General features: G+C 42.5%; 1 protein-coding gene across 2 annotated transcripts in view; it reads left to right on the forward strand.

The window, feature by feature from the left end:
* Positions 1-844: 844 nt before the first annotated feature.
* Positions 845-19,468, forward strand: part of LOC114652514 (tripartite motif-containing protein 16-like) — a 171,251-nt gene continuing 152,627 nt past the window's right edge. Inside the window, exons 1-2 of one of the 2 annotated variants that reach the window (XM_051927930.1) lie at positions 847-1,440; positions 6,600-6,695. In XM_051927930.1, coding sequence (XP_051783890.1) covers positions 862-1,440; positions 6,600-6,695 — 675 coding nt within the window. In that variant the 5' untranslated portion in view covers positions 847-861. Of the gene's footprint in view, positions 1,441-6,599; positions 6,696-19,468 lie in introns of both variants that reach the window. The other variant, XM_051927932.1, reaches the window with a different exon arrangement.

The following is a 19,468-nucleotide window of genomic DNA, read 5'->3' on the forward strand; positions in this document are numbered from 1 at the left end:
CTTTCTTTCTTTCTTTCTTTCTTTCTTTCTTTCTTTCTTTCTTTCTTTCTTTCTTTCTTTCTTTCTTTCTTTCTTTCTTTCTTTCTTTCTTTCTTTCTTTCTCATTTTTCATTTATTGTTATAAGACAGCAGCCTATAGAGGACATTTACGCCAGCTGGTTCAAAAGTAAAGCCTCCTTCATTATGGAAGATGTCACTCATCCTGCACATGGACTGTTTGCCCCCCTCCAATCAGGAAGTAGATTGCGCCCCTTACTGGTTGGCACTGCCAGGTTGAGGAGGAGCTTCTTCTTGGATACATCATCAGTAAATCTGACTGTACACTCAGTGTGACTTGTAGTACATTTTGTGTTTTGTTTTATTTGCTGCTACCCTTTTTTAATTGCTGCTAATTACAGAGGACTACCTGAGGGTAAGAGAATTTGTGGCTTCTGTGTTGGTCTGCTGAGGGTTGTACGGTGGTCACAATACACGTCTGTTCATGCTGAGCCATATGCTTTGATTTTATTTTGACTATTTTAAATTTATAAAAGTGTACAAGGCCCTCAGTCTGCCAAGTGAGAACTTCACTAGGCCTTATAAATACTCAGCACATTCAGCTGAACTGAACTAAACTTTAACAGACACCCCAGCGCTGCTCATCTCTTCTGTTCCTGTCTCATCAGGTCGCCATCTTCAGTGTTTGATCTTATGTCTCACATTAATTGTTCATCACAATTGTTTTCTCAGATGTAATCTCTGTGTGCTCTCAGGTTTCCTTTTAAATGTCCACCTTATTCTCACTAAGTAAAGATAAACTTTCACTTTATTTCTTCACAAGTCAGTTCCTCTTCTGCCTGACTGTCTCTCTACTGATTGAAGATGGCAGAAGGACATCTGTTAGTATTACAGGATGAGTTCACCTGCTTGGTGTGCCTGAAGACCCTGAGTGACCCCGTCTCAATCCCCTGTGGTCACAGTTTCTGTATGAAGTGCCTCACGGACTGCTGGGATCAGAGCCAAGAGTGCAGCTGTCCTCAGTGCAGAAGAACCTTCACCACAAGGCCTGAATTACACATAAACACAGTGCTGAGTGACACGGTCAAGAAACTGAAGAAGACAACAATTGGTCCACCTCGGTCTCTGAATTACGCTGGCCCTGGGGATGTGGAGTGTGACTTCTGTACTGGGAAGAAGCTCAGAGCGGTGAATTCATGTCTGACTTGCTTGGCCTCCTTCTGTCAGACTCACCTGCAGCCTCACTTTGAAGTTGAGACCTGGAAGGACCACAAGCTGACTGATCCTGATGGAAATCTGAAGGAGAAACTCTGTGAGAAACATCAGAAATGTCTGGAGATATTTTGTACCACAGATGAGATGTGTATCTGCATAATGTGTGTGGTGAGTGGACATGAAGGTCATAAAATGGTCACACTGGAGATGAAAAGAGAAGAAAAGCAGGTGAGGTGGGTTTAATGTCTAATGGAAACAAATGAAGTAAAAAGAGTTAAGGGATTTATTAATGTAATATAAGAGAGAAATGTATTCATCCGTTTTATAAACTTGATTGTGCACATATAGATAGAATGAAGCTGGAGCCCATCCTGGTCAGATTGGTGTAAAACATGAAACAACCCAAGATGGAACCCCCAGTGTTATCAATGGACAGTCGAGTGGGCTGAGTGCTCTCATCAAACTGAGCTGAGGTTCTTTGTGTTTTGATCACTTTGTGTTTTGAAGATCTCAGGCCTCATATAGAAACACGTTATTGTCACATGTCAGTTAATATTGTTCTTCGGAATGAGCTCTAAAATTCTTACAATATTGTTAAATATCAGCATAGTATTACAGTATAGCTGTTCTCATGAATTATGCACTCCATTAGAGATCAGAGATGTTTTAATTTCGTATTGTAATAAGAACATAGATAGATAGATAGATAGACAGACAGACAGACAGACAGACAGACAGACAGACAGACAGACAGACAGACAGACAGACAGACAGACAGACAGACAGACAGATAGATAGATAGATAGATAGATAGATAGATAGATAGATAGATAGATAGATAGATAGATAGATAGATAGATAGATAGATAGATACTTTATTAATCCCAAGGGGAAATTCACATACTCTAGCAGCAGCATACTGATACAAAAAACGATATTAAATTAAAGAGTAATAAAAATGCAGGTAAAAATAGACAATAACTTTGAATAATGTTAACGTTCCCCACGGGTGGAATTGAAGAGTCGCATAGTTTGGGGGAGGAACGATCTCCTCAGTCTGTCAGTGGAGCAGGACAGTGACAGCAGTCTGTCGCTGAAGCTGCTCCTCTGTCTGGAGATGATTCTGTTTAGTGGATGCAGTGGATTCTCCATGATTGATAGGAGTCTGCTCAGTGCCCGTCGCTCCGCCACAGATATCAACCTGTCCAGCTCCATGCCTACAATAGAGCCTGCCTTCCTCACCAGTTTGTCCAGGCGTGAGGCGTCCTTCTTCTTAATGCTGCCTCCCCAGCACACCACGGCACAGAAGAGGACACTCGCCACAACCGTCTGATAGAACATCTGCAGCATCTTATTGCAGATGTTGAAGGATGCCAGTCTTCTAAGGAAGTATAGCCATCTCTGTCCTCTCTTGCCCAGAGAATCAGTATTAGCAGTCCAGTCCAATTTATCATCCAGCTGCACTCCCAGGTATTTATAGGTCTGTACCCTCTGCACACAGTCACCTCTGACGATCATGGGGTCCATGAGGGGTCTGGGCCTCCTAAAATCCACCACCAGCTCCTTGGTTTTGCTGGTGTTCAGGTGTAAGTGGTTTGAGTCGCACCATTTAACAAAGTCCTTGATTAGGTTCCTATACTATATATATATGTATGATGGTGAGATGAACTCTGACCTTTCACAATGTGGCCAACCCCACCAACTCACCATTAGGAGTGTAAAACATTTGAAAATGTGTCTGATTTCACACCTAAATCAATATTAAACATGTATGTAATCACAATAGTTAAAGTACCCATTAAAACCATCCAGCCAACCTGTTAAGGGGTAAAGTCAGCCGAATGAGCCTATGATTTCCTGGATAGTGGGCTTTCTATCCAGCAGGCCACAGTTTGTGTGAGTAGCACCGGAGCACCATGAGGAACAGGCCTGTCACCTTTTCTGTTCACACTCTACACCTGGGTCTATAAATATAACATCAGGTCAGGTCACTTGTAGAAATTCTCAGGTGAGTCTGCAATCATGGAGTTTATTGACACAATGAATAGGACTCAGCTGGAGAACTTTGAGATCTGTCTACAACATCAGCACAACCAAGGAACTACTAATGGACCTTCACCACAGCAAAGAACCCCCATGCTGTATCTGGTTTAGAGGTGACATGTTGGGCTCCTCATCACCACCTGCCACCTACACCTTGGGGCTGATACCACCAGACAGTGTGCCCCTCTTACCTCTCCTCTAAGGTGTGGCTTTGCCACTTTAGGTGTGCCCACCATCTCTGTGAAGGTCACCTGGCTAAGCTCCTCCAGTTCTCTATCACATCTCATGCAAGCTAACTCCACCTTAAATGTCTTAGTTACGTTACCCACCTCCACACCATTGCTTCACTAATGTGACAGGATTTCAGTTTTATCTTAGCTTGCTTCTGCTTTCCTTTGGACCCCATCAACACGTGAATGAGCCCGGCAGTTTCCTACTGTGTTTGTTTTTGATGTGTGCTGTGTTTACTGTATTTTTGCTGACATTTTTGTTTTCAGAAATTACATTCTTCTCCACTGAGTTCTCCTGCCCATCTGTACTGTGTTGTCTTGCAGACCTTATCCCTTGGTGTTACCTTCATGACAAGGGGGCTGCAGCCCCCTGGTTTGTCTTGGACGTCCTGCTTGTCTTTATTGACCGTCTCAATTGCCTGTTCAATTGTGTCCTTCACAGTTGTCACTTCACTCATTGCTAGTAATCAAGGCTGAATGTGGTTCTCTTCTATACCATAAAATAGCCCACCCTGTTTAATTTGTTAATTTTCATAAATGAAAATTGTGATAATTAACTTTCACTTTTCTTCTTATTCCTAGAATTGCATTTTAATTTGTTTACAATTTCTCTGGATTTCAATTATTGTGCATTTTAAATGTTTTCACTATTTTCTCATTTGATTTACCACCACCTGCTGCCTTATGGCCATAGGTGCCTCTCAAGGTGACAAAACAACGAACCAATGGTGGACACCAGAGGTAAGGGATGACATCAGGCTGAAGAAGAAGGCCTTCCACAGGAGAATCCCAAAGAAGCATAGGAGTACCAACAGGCCAAAAGGTCTGCTATCTTGGTTGTCAGGGAAGCATAAACCCAGATTTGGGAGGATTTTGAAAAAACCATGGAAAGAGACTATCGATCAGCCTCAAAGAGGTCCTATCAAACCATCAGTTGGCTCAGTAAGGGAAGGCAGGGCTTCACTCAGGCGGTTATAAGCAAGGGTCGAGAAAACCTGACCCATCCTGAGGGTGAAGTGTAGGAGTGGAAGGAACACTTTGAGGAGCTACTGAACCCTACGAACATGGAAGACAGAGCCAGAAGCTGATGAGGAATCAATACCCATCTCCATGAGGGGGGTCATTGAGGTAGTTAAGCAGCTCCACAGCAATGACTCTTGAGAGGTGGGTGAGCTCTGTCCAGAAATACTGAAGGCTTTGGACATTGTTGAGCTTTCATGAATGATGTTCCTTTGTCATCAAGATTTGTGCTCCAGGGAGGTGGTCCCTACTTTTATAAAAACAGACTCTAGTCAGTCATGAAACCTCAGATCCATTCAGATGATTGCATTTAGACCATTTGAACAGTGGACCAGCTCTTTGCCCTCGTGATCATCCTGGGGGTCTGGGAGTATGCCAATCAGTCTAAATGTGTTGTATGGACTTTGAGAAGGTGAATGACCGTGTTCCTCTAGGAATTCTGTGGGGGATGCTGGGAGATTTAGTATTCCAGTGCCCTTAATAAGGACTATTCAGTTAGTGTATAATAACAGTGAGGGCTGTGTCCACCTACTCTGGTAAACATCACCACTACTCTCAGTGGGTGTGGGACTCCATCAGGGCTATGCTTTGTCTCCAATGCTGTTTGCGATTTTCATGGACAGGATATCCATGCACAGCTGGGTAGGAGAGGGCGTTTACTTTGATGGCTTTACATTTGTGTCACTGCTTTTTGGAGACAACGTGTTCCTTTTGGATTCATTGGGATGTGAACTCCAGCATGTATTGGGATATTTTGTGACCGAAAGTGAATTGGCTGGCATAAGGATCAGCACCTCCAAATTTGAGGTTATAGTCCTCAGTAGGAAAAAGGTGGACTGTCCTCTTCAAGTAGGAGGTGACTTACTACATTAATTAAAGGAAAAAGAACGATGAGAACGACAGATGGATAGGGGAGGTGAACGCAGTTATGCTGTTGCTATACAGATCTGTAGTGGTGAAGAAAGAGCTGAGCCAGAATATCAAGCTCACAGTTTACCAATTGGTCTACGTCCCTACCCTAACCTAAGGCCATGAGCTTTGGGTAATGACACAAATAGAGGAAATGAGCTTTCTCTGTAGTGTGGCTGGGCTCTCTGTTAGAGACAGGCTGAGAAGCACAGACATCTGGAAGAGGCTCAGATCAGAGCTGCTGACCCAACACATCGAGAGGAGCAAATTAAGGTGGATCAGACATCTGGTAGAGATGCATCCTGGACAGCTCCCTGTGGAGGTTTTACAGATACAGCCAGCTGAGAGGAGACACTGTGGAAGGCCCAGGGCTCACTGGGAGGATTATATTTCCCAGATGGCAGGGGAATGACTTTGAATCCCTCAGTATGAGTTGGCAAGTGTGTCTGGGGAAAGGGACGTATGGACCTTACTGCTGAGACTGTCACCCCACAACCTGGTCTTGGATAAGTGGCTGAAAATGAATGAATGAATGATTTACCACCAATTTTATCTGGGCTCATCAAATTCCTCACCAGTCTTTAAGTTTCATTTCTTACTGAACTCCTCAGAATCACTCAATCTCAGTGGCCTAAATCATCTCATTTGACTCAAAGAAATAATAAAGCACTTCACAATGTTCTCGCAAGTGTGAACTCTGGAAAGGCCTTGTAGATCCTACAATTGCAGCCATTATGTTTAAAAGTCCTGCTGGAATTTGAAGATGTTAAAGGCATGTTGCCTTACTAAAAGTTCATTTTTCTTTTTAATGAGGGAACTTCTGATATCCTGGTCGCCAATGTGATGTCTTCTAAATCTGATGAAGTAACTCAGACATCTCTTTGCCTTTGAGCAGTTTTCTTTATTTGTAACACTCTTTATGCACAAACTCTATTTTCAATCTAAAATGTGAATTAAACTTTGCTTTTAGCCTTTCTTGTTATTCATGTTTGTTGTGTCAAGTCTCAGTGTCAATGTGACAGAAAAAGTAAGCTGTGCCATGTAATGTAAGACAAATGTATTGTATGTGTCTAACCCTAACCATAACCATAACCATAATTTCAGGGTACAGAAAGAGAACAAGAAATTATAAAGTGAAAGTCAATTCTGATAAGACCACCAATGTCCTCTTGTGTTTCTAAACAGAAAGAGCTGGGGGTGACACTGAGTGAAATCAGGAGGAGACTTGAGAAGAGAAAGAAGAAACTGAAGGAGACGAGGACAGCGATGGAGCAGATGAAGGTAAGATAAGTTAAGATGACACTTCATATTAGAAACATGAGAAATTAAACTGGAAGACATGGCACATCTTCTCTACCAGTGACATGTAATGACAGGGAAAAGGGGGATAAGGAGAGGACATTTCATTGTGTCCTTCATGCCATTTCACCATCAACTGTGTTTATTGTGTTATTCCTTACAGATTCAGAAAACATGACCTTAATGTCCACTTGATTGTCACCCCAGAGCCTAAACATGTACCCCCCTCCACATTACCTTAACTGCAGGTTGGCACTGAATTGGACCAGTTGGGGTTACATTCCTTAATAGTCTCTTCACGGCTTAATGTATTAAATTTAGCGGTCACTTCTGCTGCCTCACAGATCCACTGTCCTTCATTTATTGTCCATGTGGACTTTTATCCCTTCTTCCAATATATTTTGTGTTTTCCTCCAGCTACTCCAGTTTTTCTCCTACATCCCTACACGTCGATTCGGTTCATTGGCAGCGACTCTAATTTGGTCCAATATGATTGACAGTGTGGGTTTCTTTAGGTCCTGACGTTCAATGGACTGTCACACTGTCCACTGTTGATCTCTGTTTCATGCTCCCAAAATCCATTTATCAGAAACATTTTACCCAGCGTAGAAAGAGCTTGTCATGTATATTTCTATTTCTGGACAAACTAAACTTTTTCAGTCTCATTTATTCAGCTCATTCTTTATTCTCGATGTCCTCTTTCTGTGTTTTTGTGGCTTACAGACTCACACTAACCAGTTTAGTGCCACTTAATGTACTAAAGTACTAAACACATCAAGTCCAGATCACTGGGGTTCATCTTCAGTTCAGAGGAATTGAGCGGAACACAACATGTCACTCAACACTGAGCAGTCCAATCCAGACACTGGTGACTTGACAGTCGAATAAGGACAAGTGACTAAGGGAGAGCCGTACTGACCCACTGGTCTCCCCACTGGATTACCGATTTTTATGCTTGTCTGCTTTCTTTGCTCCCTCATTGAATTGTTGCATATTATTTTAAACTAAAACCCTCTTCTAAACCCCTGCTGACTGCTTACTAGTAATGAGTGAAAAGGCAGAGTTTTGTTTCATAATCTGATTTTCATTCTGAAGTTTGTTTTGCATGCAATTTCACAATTTTAAAATACAAATCTGTTTAGTATGCTTTTTATTTTCTTTTTCAGTGGGGGTCAATGTTGTATGAGGCTGAAAGGTGCGAATAATGGTCTCTAAAGGTTATTCTAACATCTGTTTCCTTGATTACTCACTAACAATAATGCTGTTGCCCCAATTCTTCATGTCTCCTTCTATGTTCCAACCGGGAGGAGGACCCGGGGAAGACCCAGGACACGCTGGAGGGACTATGTCTCCCGGCTGGCCTGGGAACAACCTCGGGATTCTCCCAAAAGAGCTAGAAGAAGTGGCCGGGGAGAGGGAAGTCTGGGTATCTCTGCTCAAGCTGCTGCCCCCGTGACCCGACCTCGGATAAGCGGAAGAGGATGGATGGATGGATGGGTCCTTCTATGTGTCTCCACACACTTTCATGTTCCTCACACACTGCATGCACACACACCCATGACAACAGTTTTTATTCACACCATTCATTTGGGGTCAGAGGTAACACCATTAGCGCTCACTCTTCACAACTCCATGTAAACCAGCATCCTTTCCAAAGCTCCACAGGAGCCACACTATCAGGCTTTACCTGAGAAGAAGAGCCAACACAATGTGTGCTTGTAAGTGCTGTCTGTCTGCACCATCCCACTGTCCGTACTCTGCACCAGAATACATTTTCACAATGTTTTAGTATATGGAGAAAAATGCTGCCAATGAGAATATAGTCACTCATCACTACAGCCCACTAATACTCCTGTTCTTGATATGTGCTGCTCAAACTTTCCTTAATTATTGGTTTAATTTATTACGGCTTGATACAAAGTAATCATACATTATTAACCATCCAGTTCAAATAAACCCACACTGACTCCATCATCCTACCCCAGGTTTTAAAGTTTGTGTTAAGACTTCTAATCTCCTCACTCTAACTGGACCGAGAAGAACTACAGAGATGTCAACTTTGTCAGTTTTGCTCCTGAGCTTTGCACCAAACTATTTAAATTTGTCCTGCAGTCTGGCAGCCTGACCTTACTTATGTCACTTGTTCAGGGACAACTGGGCAAAACTGACAATGACATCTTTTCCTCCAACTACCCTGACCAGGATTCCATCCCCTTGTAAAGGGCTATCATTCACCTATATACGAGGACAGCAGTACACCATATTAGACTTTCTGCCCTTCTAGAAAAGTTGCACCACAGTTCCCCTAACATTTGAGTCCCTGACTATTACACTTCCCTCTTTCTGTGGATTGGTTTGGAGGTGGCCATTTGGGGCTCCTCATCCCCACATACTTTATCAGAGTTTAGCCATCTAGGTCTGCAAGTTACTGAAAATGGATGAACACCTCTAGCTTTGGGGTTGAGATCACTAGACAGTGTGCACCTCTTACCTTTCACTTACGTCCAACTGTTACATACCTTTAACTATCCCTCTGGTTTAGAGTCTCCTCCCTTAATATTTTGGAGTTCCCATTACTTCTCTAAGTGATGCCTGAGTTATACTCATAAGAGCCACAGTTGTAATGGTAGTGGCATAATAAGGATTTAGTACAGTAAATTAAATACAAATACATCAACCCTGGAAAAAAGACTTACAATGCTGAGTATTGTAATGAAACGTTGAAGGATGTATATACAGGATATACATAAAGTGTTCATGAAATGAAATTAAGCCAGAAATCCCAGACCACCCACTAGTACTAGAGTTTAATACCCACAGGGCTGTCTGTTTATACCCCATACACCAGTGTTTCTCAGCTTTTTTCCATATGTGCCCCATTTTTTCAAATAAATTTTTGTGCCTCCCCCCTAAAGTTTTTGTGCACATTTTCTGATTTTTGATTATATTCAGATCCACCCAACTGCACTAAATTTTTTACATGCACAGCAGGAAGTCACAAAAGCTCGTAGTGATTAAAAAATGGGATGACATTTACGACGGTCTGCTTTAATGATAAAGTAAACTATGAGGTTAAAGTGGACATTTCAAGATTAAAGCCGAAATTTCCACTTTAATTACAAAATACACGTTTTCACCAAGTCCTTAATTTTTTTTCTCTGTGGCTGTGCATTATGTTGCTGTTGTGAAATTGCAAAAAAAAAAAGATGGCACAGAAGACGGTATGTATAGACTTTTAAAATGTATCGTGTCATTACGATCAGGAATATGTGATGCTTAAATATAAAAGCACCACAAATACATCTGTATGTTGGCATTTTGCTTCACCACTTCGATCCATTCAACAAACATCTAAGCACGCACATCGATCCCATAGGATCCGCAAAGCTGCTCTCTGTCACATGTAGATAGTAACCAGAGACTCTGACATCACATTCCAACTTTTAGTTGGAATGGTTTGATGTGATGAAGCAAAATGCAGACATACAAATACATTCGTGGAGCTTTTATATTCAAGTGTCGCATATTCCCGATCGTAATGACACGATACGTTTAAAAAGTCTCACATACCGTCTTCTATGCCATCTTTTTTTTCTAGGACTTCCTCCTGACCTGACAGCAGCGTCAAACAGCAATAGATCGCCACACAGAGCACATTACAGTTATGATATTCCAACTTTCTGCACATTTACAATCCTAAGATTTATACTTGATATCACTTTCATGATGAAATGCATTAAAGTATGTATGTTACATTTTACATCCATCCATCCATCCATCCATCATCCAACCTGCTATATTCTAACTACAGGGTCATGGGGGTCTGCTGGAGCCAATCCCAGCCAACACAGGGCACAAGGCAGGAAACAAAACCAGGCTGGGCACACACACACACACACACACACACACCAAGCACACCAAGCACACACTACGGACAATTTAGGTACATCCATATTACTAACCGAGAATAAACCGGATATGGACGCAGGGACACGGCGATGGGACCATGAGACGTACTGCGCAGGTGCGCGTCTCATAAACCGCAAGAGAAGTCTTATCCACCGCGAACGAAGGAGTCACGGCCCAAGAACGAAAGAGCTCAACTAACGTGAATGAGAAATGAAGCAACAATGTGACTAACGACACAGCCACACACAACAGAGGATTCTGCGCTGCACCCCAGAGTCAAACGTGAGAGGCTACGGAGGCCCCACAGGTCCATAAAGATAGAACGGACGGCGCAGGCATCACCGCCATATTGTGTGTGGCACTACTGCGGAGTGAAGGCGCAGGCGTCACCACCATATTGTGAGTGGCACTACTGCGGAGTGAAGTTAGGGATAATGTGCTGCTTGGGATTGTACAAACCACTGTACGCTTTACACCAAATTCAAACACAATACAGCTCAACGATACAAACACGAGCCCACCTGGATAAGATCAATGAACGCAGGCGCCTACAACGCGTGTCTGAAACTGCGGAAGCAAAGCAGGCACGGGTTCAAAACGAACGAGCTCGACTGACGGATATACAAACACGAGCCCGCCTGGATAAAATCAATGAACGCAGGCGCCTACAACGTGCGTCTGAAATGCCGCGGGCAAAGCGGGCACGGCTCCAAAACGAACAAGCTCGACTAATGTATTTCAGGATACCCAACAGATAAATCGTTAATTTCATTTAAATAATGAATACTGTTAATAATTACACTCATGGGGGTGACAAAGTGGCAGAGCGGTAGCACTGCTGTCTCGCAGGGAGTCACGTCACTGGTGTTCTCTGCCTGGAGTCTGCATGTTTTCCTTCTGGGTTTCCACAGTGTGATCCGGTTTCCTTCCAAAGATATGAAGATTTGGTTACAGTAAAATGACGCCACTGTGTAGGCCTATGTGTCTGCCACTGTGTAGCCCATCCAGGGATTGTTTCTGCCTCATGCCCAATGCTTGCTGGAATGGACTCATCCCTGGATTGATGGATTTAATCATTAAACATCCTTTTCAGAGATATTGCGGTAAGGTGTCATCGGAATTTCCAGGCAATTCACAACACAGCGAAGCCGCACCTGTTCTCACCGTGATAATATCTTGCACTGCCACCTGGTGGATTCTTCCAGATTTACATAAAGTACATGCGCAAGTATAAACAGTACAACGCTTGCGTAGCAGGAGTGTCCGCAGCAGCATGTGTCGTGTCGCCTGAATTATAAACCTGGCTTTAGATGTCTGTGCAGGTTTGTTGCTGACCCTGCTCTGCTCTGATGGATATTTTCATTTTGCAAATTCTGCACTCAGCTTTGCAGTGTCCAGTATCATTGAAATGCGGCCAGATGCTGCCTCTTTTTTGGTTTTCGCCCGACGCACTTGCATTTCAATCTGACTCCCCGTTTCTCTGTCGCTCTATGTACCTGGCCTGTACAACTACACTCGCTGTCTTCGGAGCGTCGGCCCCTCTTCCCTCTTTCACATAATGGTATGATCCTAGTCTGTCTTTGCTTGTGATAGGCCACGAGGTGTGCCAATCAAAATAAAGTCCCACCTCTGCCTGCAAGGATTCTTTATGGCTGAAGACTCTGCTCTCCCCAACGGGAGTCGGCTCTTCTCGTTCACTGCAAAGAATCGGCTCTTGGAGGCGAACGACACATCACGACACGCGTCATTTATACGAATACCACAGAGCCGATAGTCCACATACTCTGTGTGATTTTCTACTATAAACAGTTGCAATAAACGAGTTTGTTTCAATCAGGCCCGGCCTTAGGCATAGGCGAAGTAGGCGACCGCCTAGGGCCCCGGCGTCCGGGGGGCCCCGGATTGACTCCTTGGTCTAATTTTCACGCATTTCGCAGAGCTTCCAGGGGGGCTCCGCCCCCCTCAGGGGGCCCCTGGACCCCCCCTTTCACCTAGGGCCCCATAATACCTAAGACCGGGCCTGGTTTCAATAAATAGCTTCTAATTCGGATTCCATTTTTTTCGTGCACCCCCTTGTAGATATCTCACGCCTCCCAGGAGGTCGCACCCCACGGGTCGAGAAACACCGCCATACAGACGTTTGGGTGCTCAGTGGGAAGCACTTCCAGAAGGAGGTTGTCACCAAGTATACTGGACTAACATTTCGCCCAACCTCCAATCTGTTGAAGGTCCCACTAGCCATCTTAGCTGGTGTGCCAACCCACCCAAACTGTCCTTTACAACATTTAAATTCAATAAATGTCCTGTGACTGGAAATTCTTATTAGATGGCTCAATTCAATGTTTTTTTTTCCCTTCCAATCAGATCTCTGCAGAAAGAAAGATAGAAGAAAATGAGAAGAGCTTAGCTGATCTGATTCACTACATTAAGGACGTTCAAATGAAACTGAATATGAGAATCAGAGAACAAGAAAAGAAAGAAGTGGAGAAGGCTGGAGGAGTCATGGAGCGACTGGAGAAGGAGATCAAGGAGCTAAAGAGGAGAGACATGGAGTTGAAGAAGCTTTCAGATACCAAGGATCACGTCCACTTCCTGCAGGTGAGTGACACTTCACAGGAAATCTGATCGGCCTGGGGGTTATGAACTTGAAGAACATTTAGAGGAAAATTCAAAAGATCTGAAGTGTTTATCCAACATGACAAGAGCAGGCCATTCAGCCAATACAGATTGTATTTTCATATTGGTTTACCATTCCCAATACATACAAAGTCTTAAAGTTTCTGCTTTAATCTCTACCACAGGGTGACTTGTTCCATCTGTTGTCTCTGTGAGAAACTAAAATTGTATGAAATTCACACTTCTTTAAAATGACATCTAACGAAAGATGACACTAAAAATCATATGTTTAAACACCTCTGTCACACTTAAAATGATGAGATTCGAATCCTTCAGTATTTCTTCATTGGTCAATCCCCACAGTCCAGTCTTGTTTCTAAATTTTCTTGTGCTGTTACATCATTTCTCTAATATGGAGACCAAAACGGCATCCAGTATTACTGATGTGGAATCACAAATGAGTTGTACAGCTTAGGGAGGTTCTCGTTTTGGTTTATTCACCTCAAATTGTGGGCACTATATAGTGTGGAGGGCGGAGGTGGTAAGTAAGGGCCAGGAGAGCCAAAGAAAATTTGGGGTGCTAATTGGGCAACCCAGTGTAGTGCATCCAAAACATAGAACAAAAATGAGCACACAGCAGCATAACTGAAAACAGGTGTAATAACGGTCCGTGTACTTTTTGGTATTTGAAATTTCATTTTAGATGCAAAAACAAAAAAACGAAAATGAAAGGAATTTTCAGATTTTAATTTTTGATTAAAGAAGGAGTAAACAAGGGGTTAAACAAGGAGCTGGTGGTGGATTTTAGGAGGCCCAGACCCCTCATGGACCCCGTGATCATCAGAGGTGACTGTGTGCAGATGGTGCAGACCAATAAATACCTGGGAGTGCAGCTGGATGATAAATTAGACTGGACTGCCAATACTGATGCTCTGTGTAAGAAAGGACAGAGCCGGTTATACTTCCTTAGAAGGCTGGCATCCTTCAACATCTGCAATAAGATGCTGCAGATGTTCTATCAGACGGTTGTGGCGAGCGCCCTCTTCTACGCGGTGGTGTGCTGGGGAGGCAGCATAAAGAAGAGGGACTGGTGAGGAAGGCAGGCTCTATTGTTGGCATGGAGCTGGACAGTTTGACATCTGTGGCAGAGTGACGGGCGCTGAGCAGACTCCTGTCAATTATGGAGAATCCACTACATCCACTAAACAGGATCATCTCCAGACAGAAGAGCAGCTTCAGCGACAGACTGCATATTTTTCTGGATTTATTTGTGATTCAAATAATGAAAGTATTATAGCTCCAAAACAACACAACAGAAGCATTTTCGTTGTCTGAAACTGGAGGTACTTCTTCTTCTGCGCGATTTTTGACGACATGTGCGAATAGTCCTCCTCACAACACATCGACCGACGGCCTTGAAATTACACTGCATGGCATCAGCAGAGGATGGCCCATTACATTGTTTTTCGGAACAGTAAAAGAGTGACACACAGGGACGAGGAAATGGTTGCTTATTGACTTTTACCGGCTACTGTAGCTAGTAATCATTTTGAGTATTAACAGTGGGCACAAGTGTAACACGTTAGGAAAGCAACGTGATTTACAGAAAGTTTTCTTAACATGTGCTACACTTGTCAATGAGCAACCATTCACACATTTACACACATTCAAAATGCTAGCACTATAAAATTTGCCAGACTTAGTGTTAGTAAATGAAATCACCAAATGTTAGCTGTTTCGTAGTAAGTAACAACAATAACATTCATAAAAGAACTGATACATCAATGAAGCAAAGTTTGCAAAGCTTGTATTTTTACCTGAAAGATGCGACTCAGTTTTTCTACAGTCATGTCCTCGTCCTGGAGTGAACATTGAAATGTTCTTTTATTGTTCTGAAAAACAACGTAATGGTCCATCCCCTGCTGATGCCATGCAGTGTAACTTCAAGGCCATCGGTCGAGGAGATGTGAGGAGAACTGTTCGCAAGTGTCATCAAAAATCACGCAGAAGAAGAAGTACCTCTAGTGCCAGACAACAAAAATGCATGTTTTGTTGTTTTTGAACTATTACACTTTCATTATTTGAATCACAAATGAATCCAGAAATTCATCATTTGAATCCAAATGAATCAATTTTAAGTTTATGACTGCTGTTTGTTACCACAGAATTAAAAAATACCTTATTTTCCATCATTTTACTCTTTAATCAAAAATCAAAATCTGAAAATTCCTTTCATTTTCGTTTTTTCGTTTTTGCTTCTAAAATGAAATTTCAAATACCAAAAAGTACACATACCAATAACAGCCTTGTTAGCCTCATTTTCTTATGGAAACAATCATCTCTCTCTAGTGGGTCTGCTTGAAGTGAGAAGACACCTTCCATGACTCCTCATTTTTATACCGTCCCAGCCTTAAGGGGTGTGGCTTACTTGAGTGGGGGTGTGGCTGAGTTGCCTTCCATGGGTTGTTTCACTAAGCTAGGGAATGGAAAAGAGAAGATATGGTTAGCTTTGGTACCCCACAGGCTCCTGTGAGTGACAACAGAGTAGATTAGATACAATTCATATAATTCAACTTCCCACTAGCCCGCTCTACCCTGTCAGTTGAGAACAGTGATGAGTACACGTCTTTCAGGTCTTCCCCACTAGTGACACTTCTGACCTGCAGACCTTTACTTGTATAATTATAATTAACAGGTTTCATTCAATGAGTGCAAGTTTCTATATTTAATTGAATTATTTCATCTATATCATAAAAACCCAAAAGAACTGTAAAAAACAATCTCCAATTTTGACTTTAATTCTTCCAAAGTTCTTCACAACATGATGTCTTGGTTTCTGGATCAGTTCTACACTGTCCTGCCTGCCACCCGCTCAGTCCCTACAGTCTGATGAGTCACCCATCATGACGTCCTGTGTGAAATGTTTACTGAAAGCCAAAGTCAATAAGCTCCTATGCTCCACTGTACTGAAATAATGTCATAAATAACCAATAAATTAAACAGATGTGATCACCCCTTCTAAAACCATATTGAATGTCCACCACACAAGCACATAAATGTGAAGAGCTTCTTCTTAGCTCAATCTCTCTTTGTTTCTCTTGTATATAATCTCATCTCCTTGTCTCTCCTGATGCAGACTTTCTCATCTCTTTGTGTCCTTCCTGATGATGGAGACTCACTCAGCTTTACTCTCACTGCTGATTTCTCTTCTGAGGACATGAGAGAGGAGTTGTCATGTCTGATGAAGAGTGTGGAGAAGATCAGCCAGGAGGACATCATGACATGGACGCCATCAGGTGGAGCAGCTTTTCAGAGTCACCAGAGTGTTAATAAGAGGACACGGAGAGGTGAGATGTATTAAGAGGAGCTGCTCTTCACCCATCAGCCTTTGCTGTTATGTTTCTACTCATATATATTGTCATTAACATCCATCCATCCATTATCCAACCCGCTATATCCTAACTACAGGGACACAGGGGTATTTACTACTAAATCTTTATATAAAGACTTTCTCTCTGTTGCCTTCTAAACAGCTGTTGTTAAAAATGCTAAAGAAATCAGATTTATAATCAGGTAATGAAGACACTCAAATGTTATCTACAAAAAAGTAAATCAAGATGAACCTAACTGTGCCTTTCTACCTGGAGCCAAATCAGAAACTGCTGTAACTCACATTATAAATGACATTCTGATTGAACACAATACGGTAAATTCCACCATTATTAAGACTTTAGCCTTTTAGCCTTTCAGATTTAGCTGGCTGGTCAGCCGCTGTCCTTTTGTGGTTTACTTCTTATTTATCATCTCATTTTTATTATTCGCAGAACTCCCAAATCCTGCTGTCCTCAGGGTCTGATGTTGTGGCTGTTAGTGTTTTGGTTCTGTTTGCCATTTTAAGATGTCACTCTGAAATGTAATATCATCTTTACTGTGTAGACTGATGGCACTCAGTTGAATTAATAAATGTTTTTAAGACCTTCTTTTAATTACATTCGCAGCATTAATGAGTTAAAATAATAAATGAATTAATAATATTTTTTAATTTCACAAAGAAGGCAGGTCTTTATCCATTGTCATTGTGTGATTATGTTATCTGTTTTATCTGCAAGTCATTTTGTGTTTTATTTTCCTGCTGTTCATTTGTTAAATGTGTTTCAGAATTTTACTACCATTACATAATGTCATCTTCACAGTTTCCATTCTTCTCTTTTTTTTTTATTTTCAGGTCGTGAAGCTCCAGTTTTCACCCTACAGCCTCTTGAACCTCAGAGCAGAGAGGAGTTTTTACAATGTGAGTCTGTACTTTGATTAAATGGATCATCACAATAGAAATCATTTCTCTTTAATATCTCAGCCCAGGCTTATGATATGAAAGTGTAGCCAGCAGAACATGTGGTGTGAATGTTATGTGACTGATGAGCTGAAAGTGATGGGGGTCCTGTGACAGGTGAATTATGGGAACGAGAGATTCAGGACTGTGATGTACCAAAGTAGTCTGTTGGTCCTGAATCAATCAATCTTAAGTGTCACAGGAAGTTAAAAACACAAAAACACAAAAACAGCAAATGAAATCCTGCCGACTACACCAAGTCCTGCATCCATTTTTTTTCTCATCTCATTAGTGAATGAACAAGGCCAGTTAAAGCCCACTGAGACATTCCGTGTGTGATTTTCAGCTCTACTAGGAATGCATTGTTATTTATCTTCTTTCTTTTGGCATCTTTTCCTTTGTACATTTACTGCACTTTTTATTTTCTCCATACTGCATGTTTTTCTATTTTGCTTGTTCACCTTTAAAAATATTAATGATAATACTGTAATAATTATTTATGTTGTGGATTTTATCTAATGGGGTGGCACGGTGGCGCAGTGGGTAGCGCTGCTGCCTCGCAGTTGGGAGACCTGGGGACCCGGGTTCGCTTCCCGGGTCCTCCCTGCGTGGAGTTTGCACGTTCTCCCCGTGTCTGCGTGGGTTTCCTCCGGGCGCTCCGGTTTCCTCCCACAGTCCACAGACATGCAGGTTAGGTGGATTGGCGATTCTAAATTGGCCCTAGTGTGTGCTTGGTGTGTGGGTGTGTTTGTGTGTGTCCTGCGGTGGGTTGGCACCCTGCCCCGGATTGGTTCCTGCCTTGTGCCCTGGGATTGGCTCCAGCAGACCCCCGTGACCCAGTGTTCGGATTCAGTGGGTTGGAAAATGGATGGATGGATGGATGGATTTTATCTAATGAATGAAGCCCAATGTGCTAGAAACACAATTTTCAAAATCCATTACCATTAATATGCAGTATTCATATTCATAAAGATAATCAATGGTAAAATAAAGATAATTAAAGTGAATTGTGACTATTTTTGAAAATAATAGAAATTCCAGTAAGTGTTGTGGTCATTTAAAGAACACATTGAGTAAGTGTAACAATTTAAAAATGCAGGATATTTTCCTCACTGTCAGTGTAAACCGTCCATTAAAACTCTGTCCTTAACGGTGATCTTATGGTGTTAAACGTAATTCCTGATGACTGAGACTTCTTTCCAAATGTATGGCTTGCCTGTCTTTGCCTTTGTTGTCTGTAATCATCTTTTTGTTATTTCCTTTTAAATCCCCACAGGATTCTGTCCAATCAGATGAGCTCTTTACTATCGACAGCACATTGGAGTCTCGTCAGCGCAGCTCCTGATTGGTTCTTGTTAGTTGTCTGTGTTGTGCTCCGCCCCCAGTCCCGTTACACACTCCCAGATTTCCTCACTCATTTTCTTTTCTCTCCTTTCAGACTTCTGTCCCCTCACACTGGACATTAACACAGTCCACAGATGGCTCCGTCTGTCTGATGGGAACAAGGAGGTGACACATGACAGGACAAAGACCAAATACCCCAATCATCCTGAGAGGTTTGACTGCTGGCCTCAAGTTCTGTGCAGAGAGGCTTTGACTGGGACTCGCTGTTACTGGGAGGTGGAGTGTACTGGTGAAAGTCTCAGGATTGGAGTCGCATATAAAGGAATGAGTAGGAAAGGATGGGGTTTGGACTGCTGCCTTGGACACAACGACAAGTCATGGTGTTTGTTTTGTTCTAATTCTGAGTACTCAGTGTCTCACAATAACAAAGATACTGTAATCAGTGCCCCCTACAGCCCCAGAATAGGTGTGTATCTGGACTGGCCTGCTAGCTCTCTGTCATTTTATAGCATCTCACACACAATGACCCTCCTGCACAGGTTCAACACCTCCTTCA

Source organism: Erpetoichthys calabaricus, chromosome 5 (assembly GCF_900747795.2).
Source record: "Erpetoichthys calabaricus chromosome 5, fErpCal1.3, whole genome shotgun sequence".
Lineage (NCBI taxonomy): Eukaryota > Metazoa > Chordata > Cladistia > Polypteriformes > Polypteridae > Erpetoichthys > Erpetoichthys calabaricus.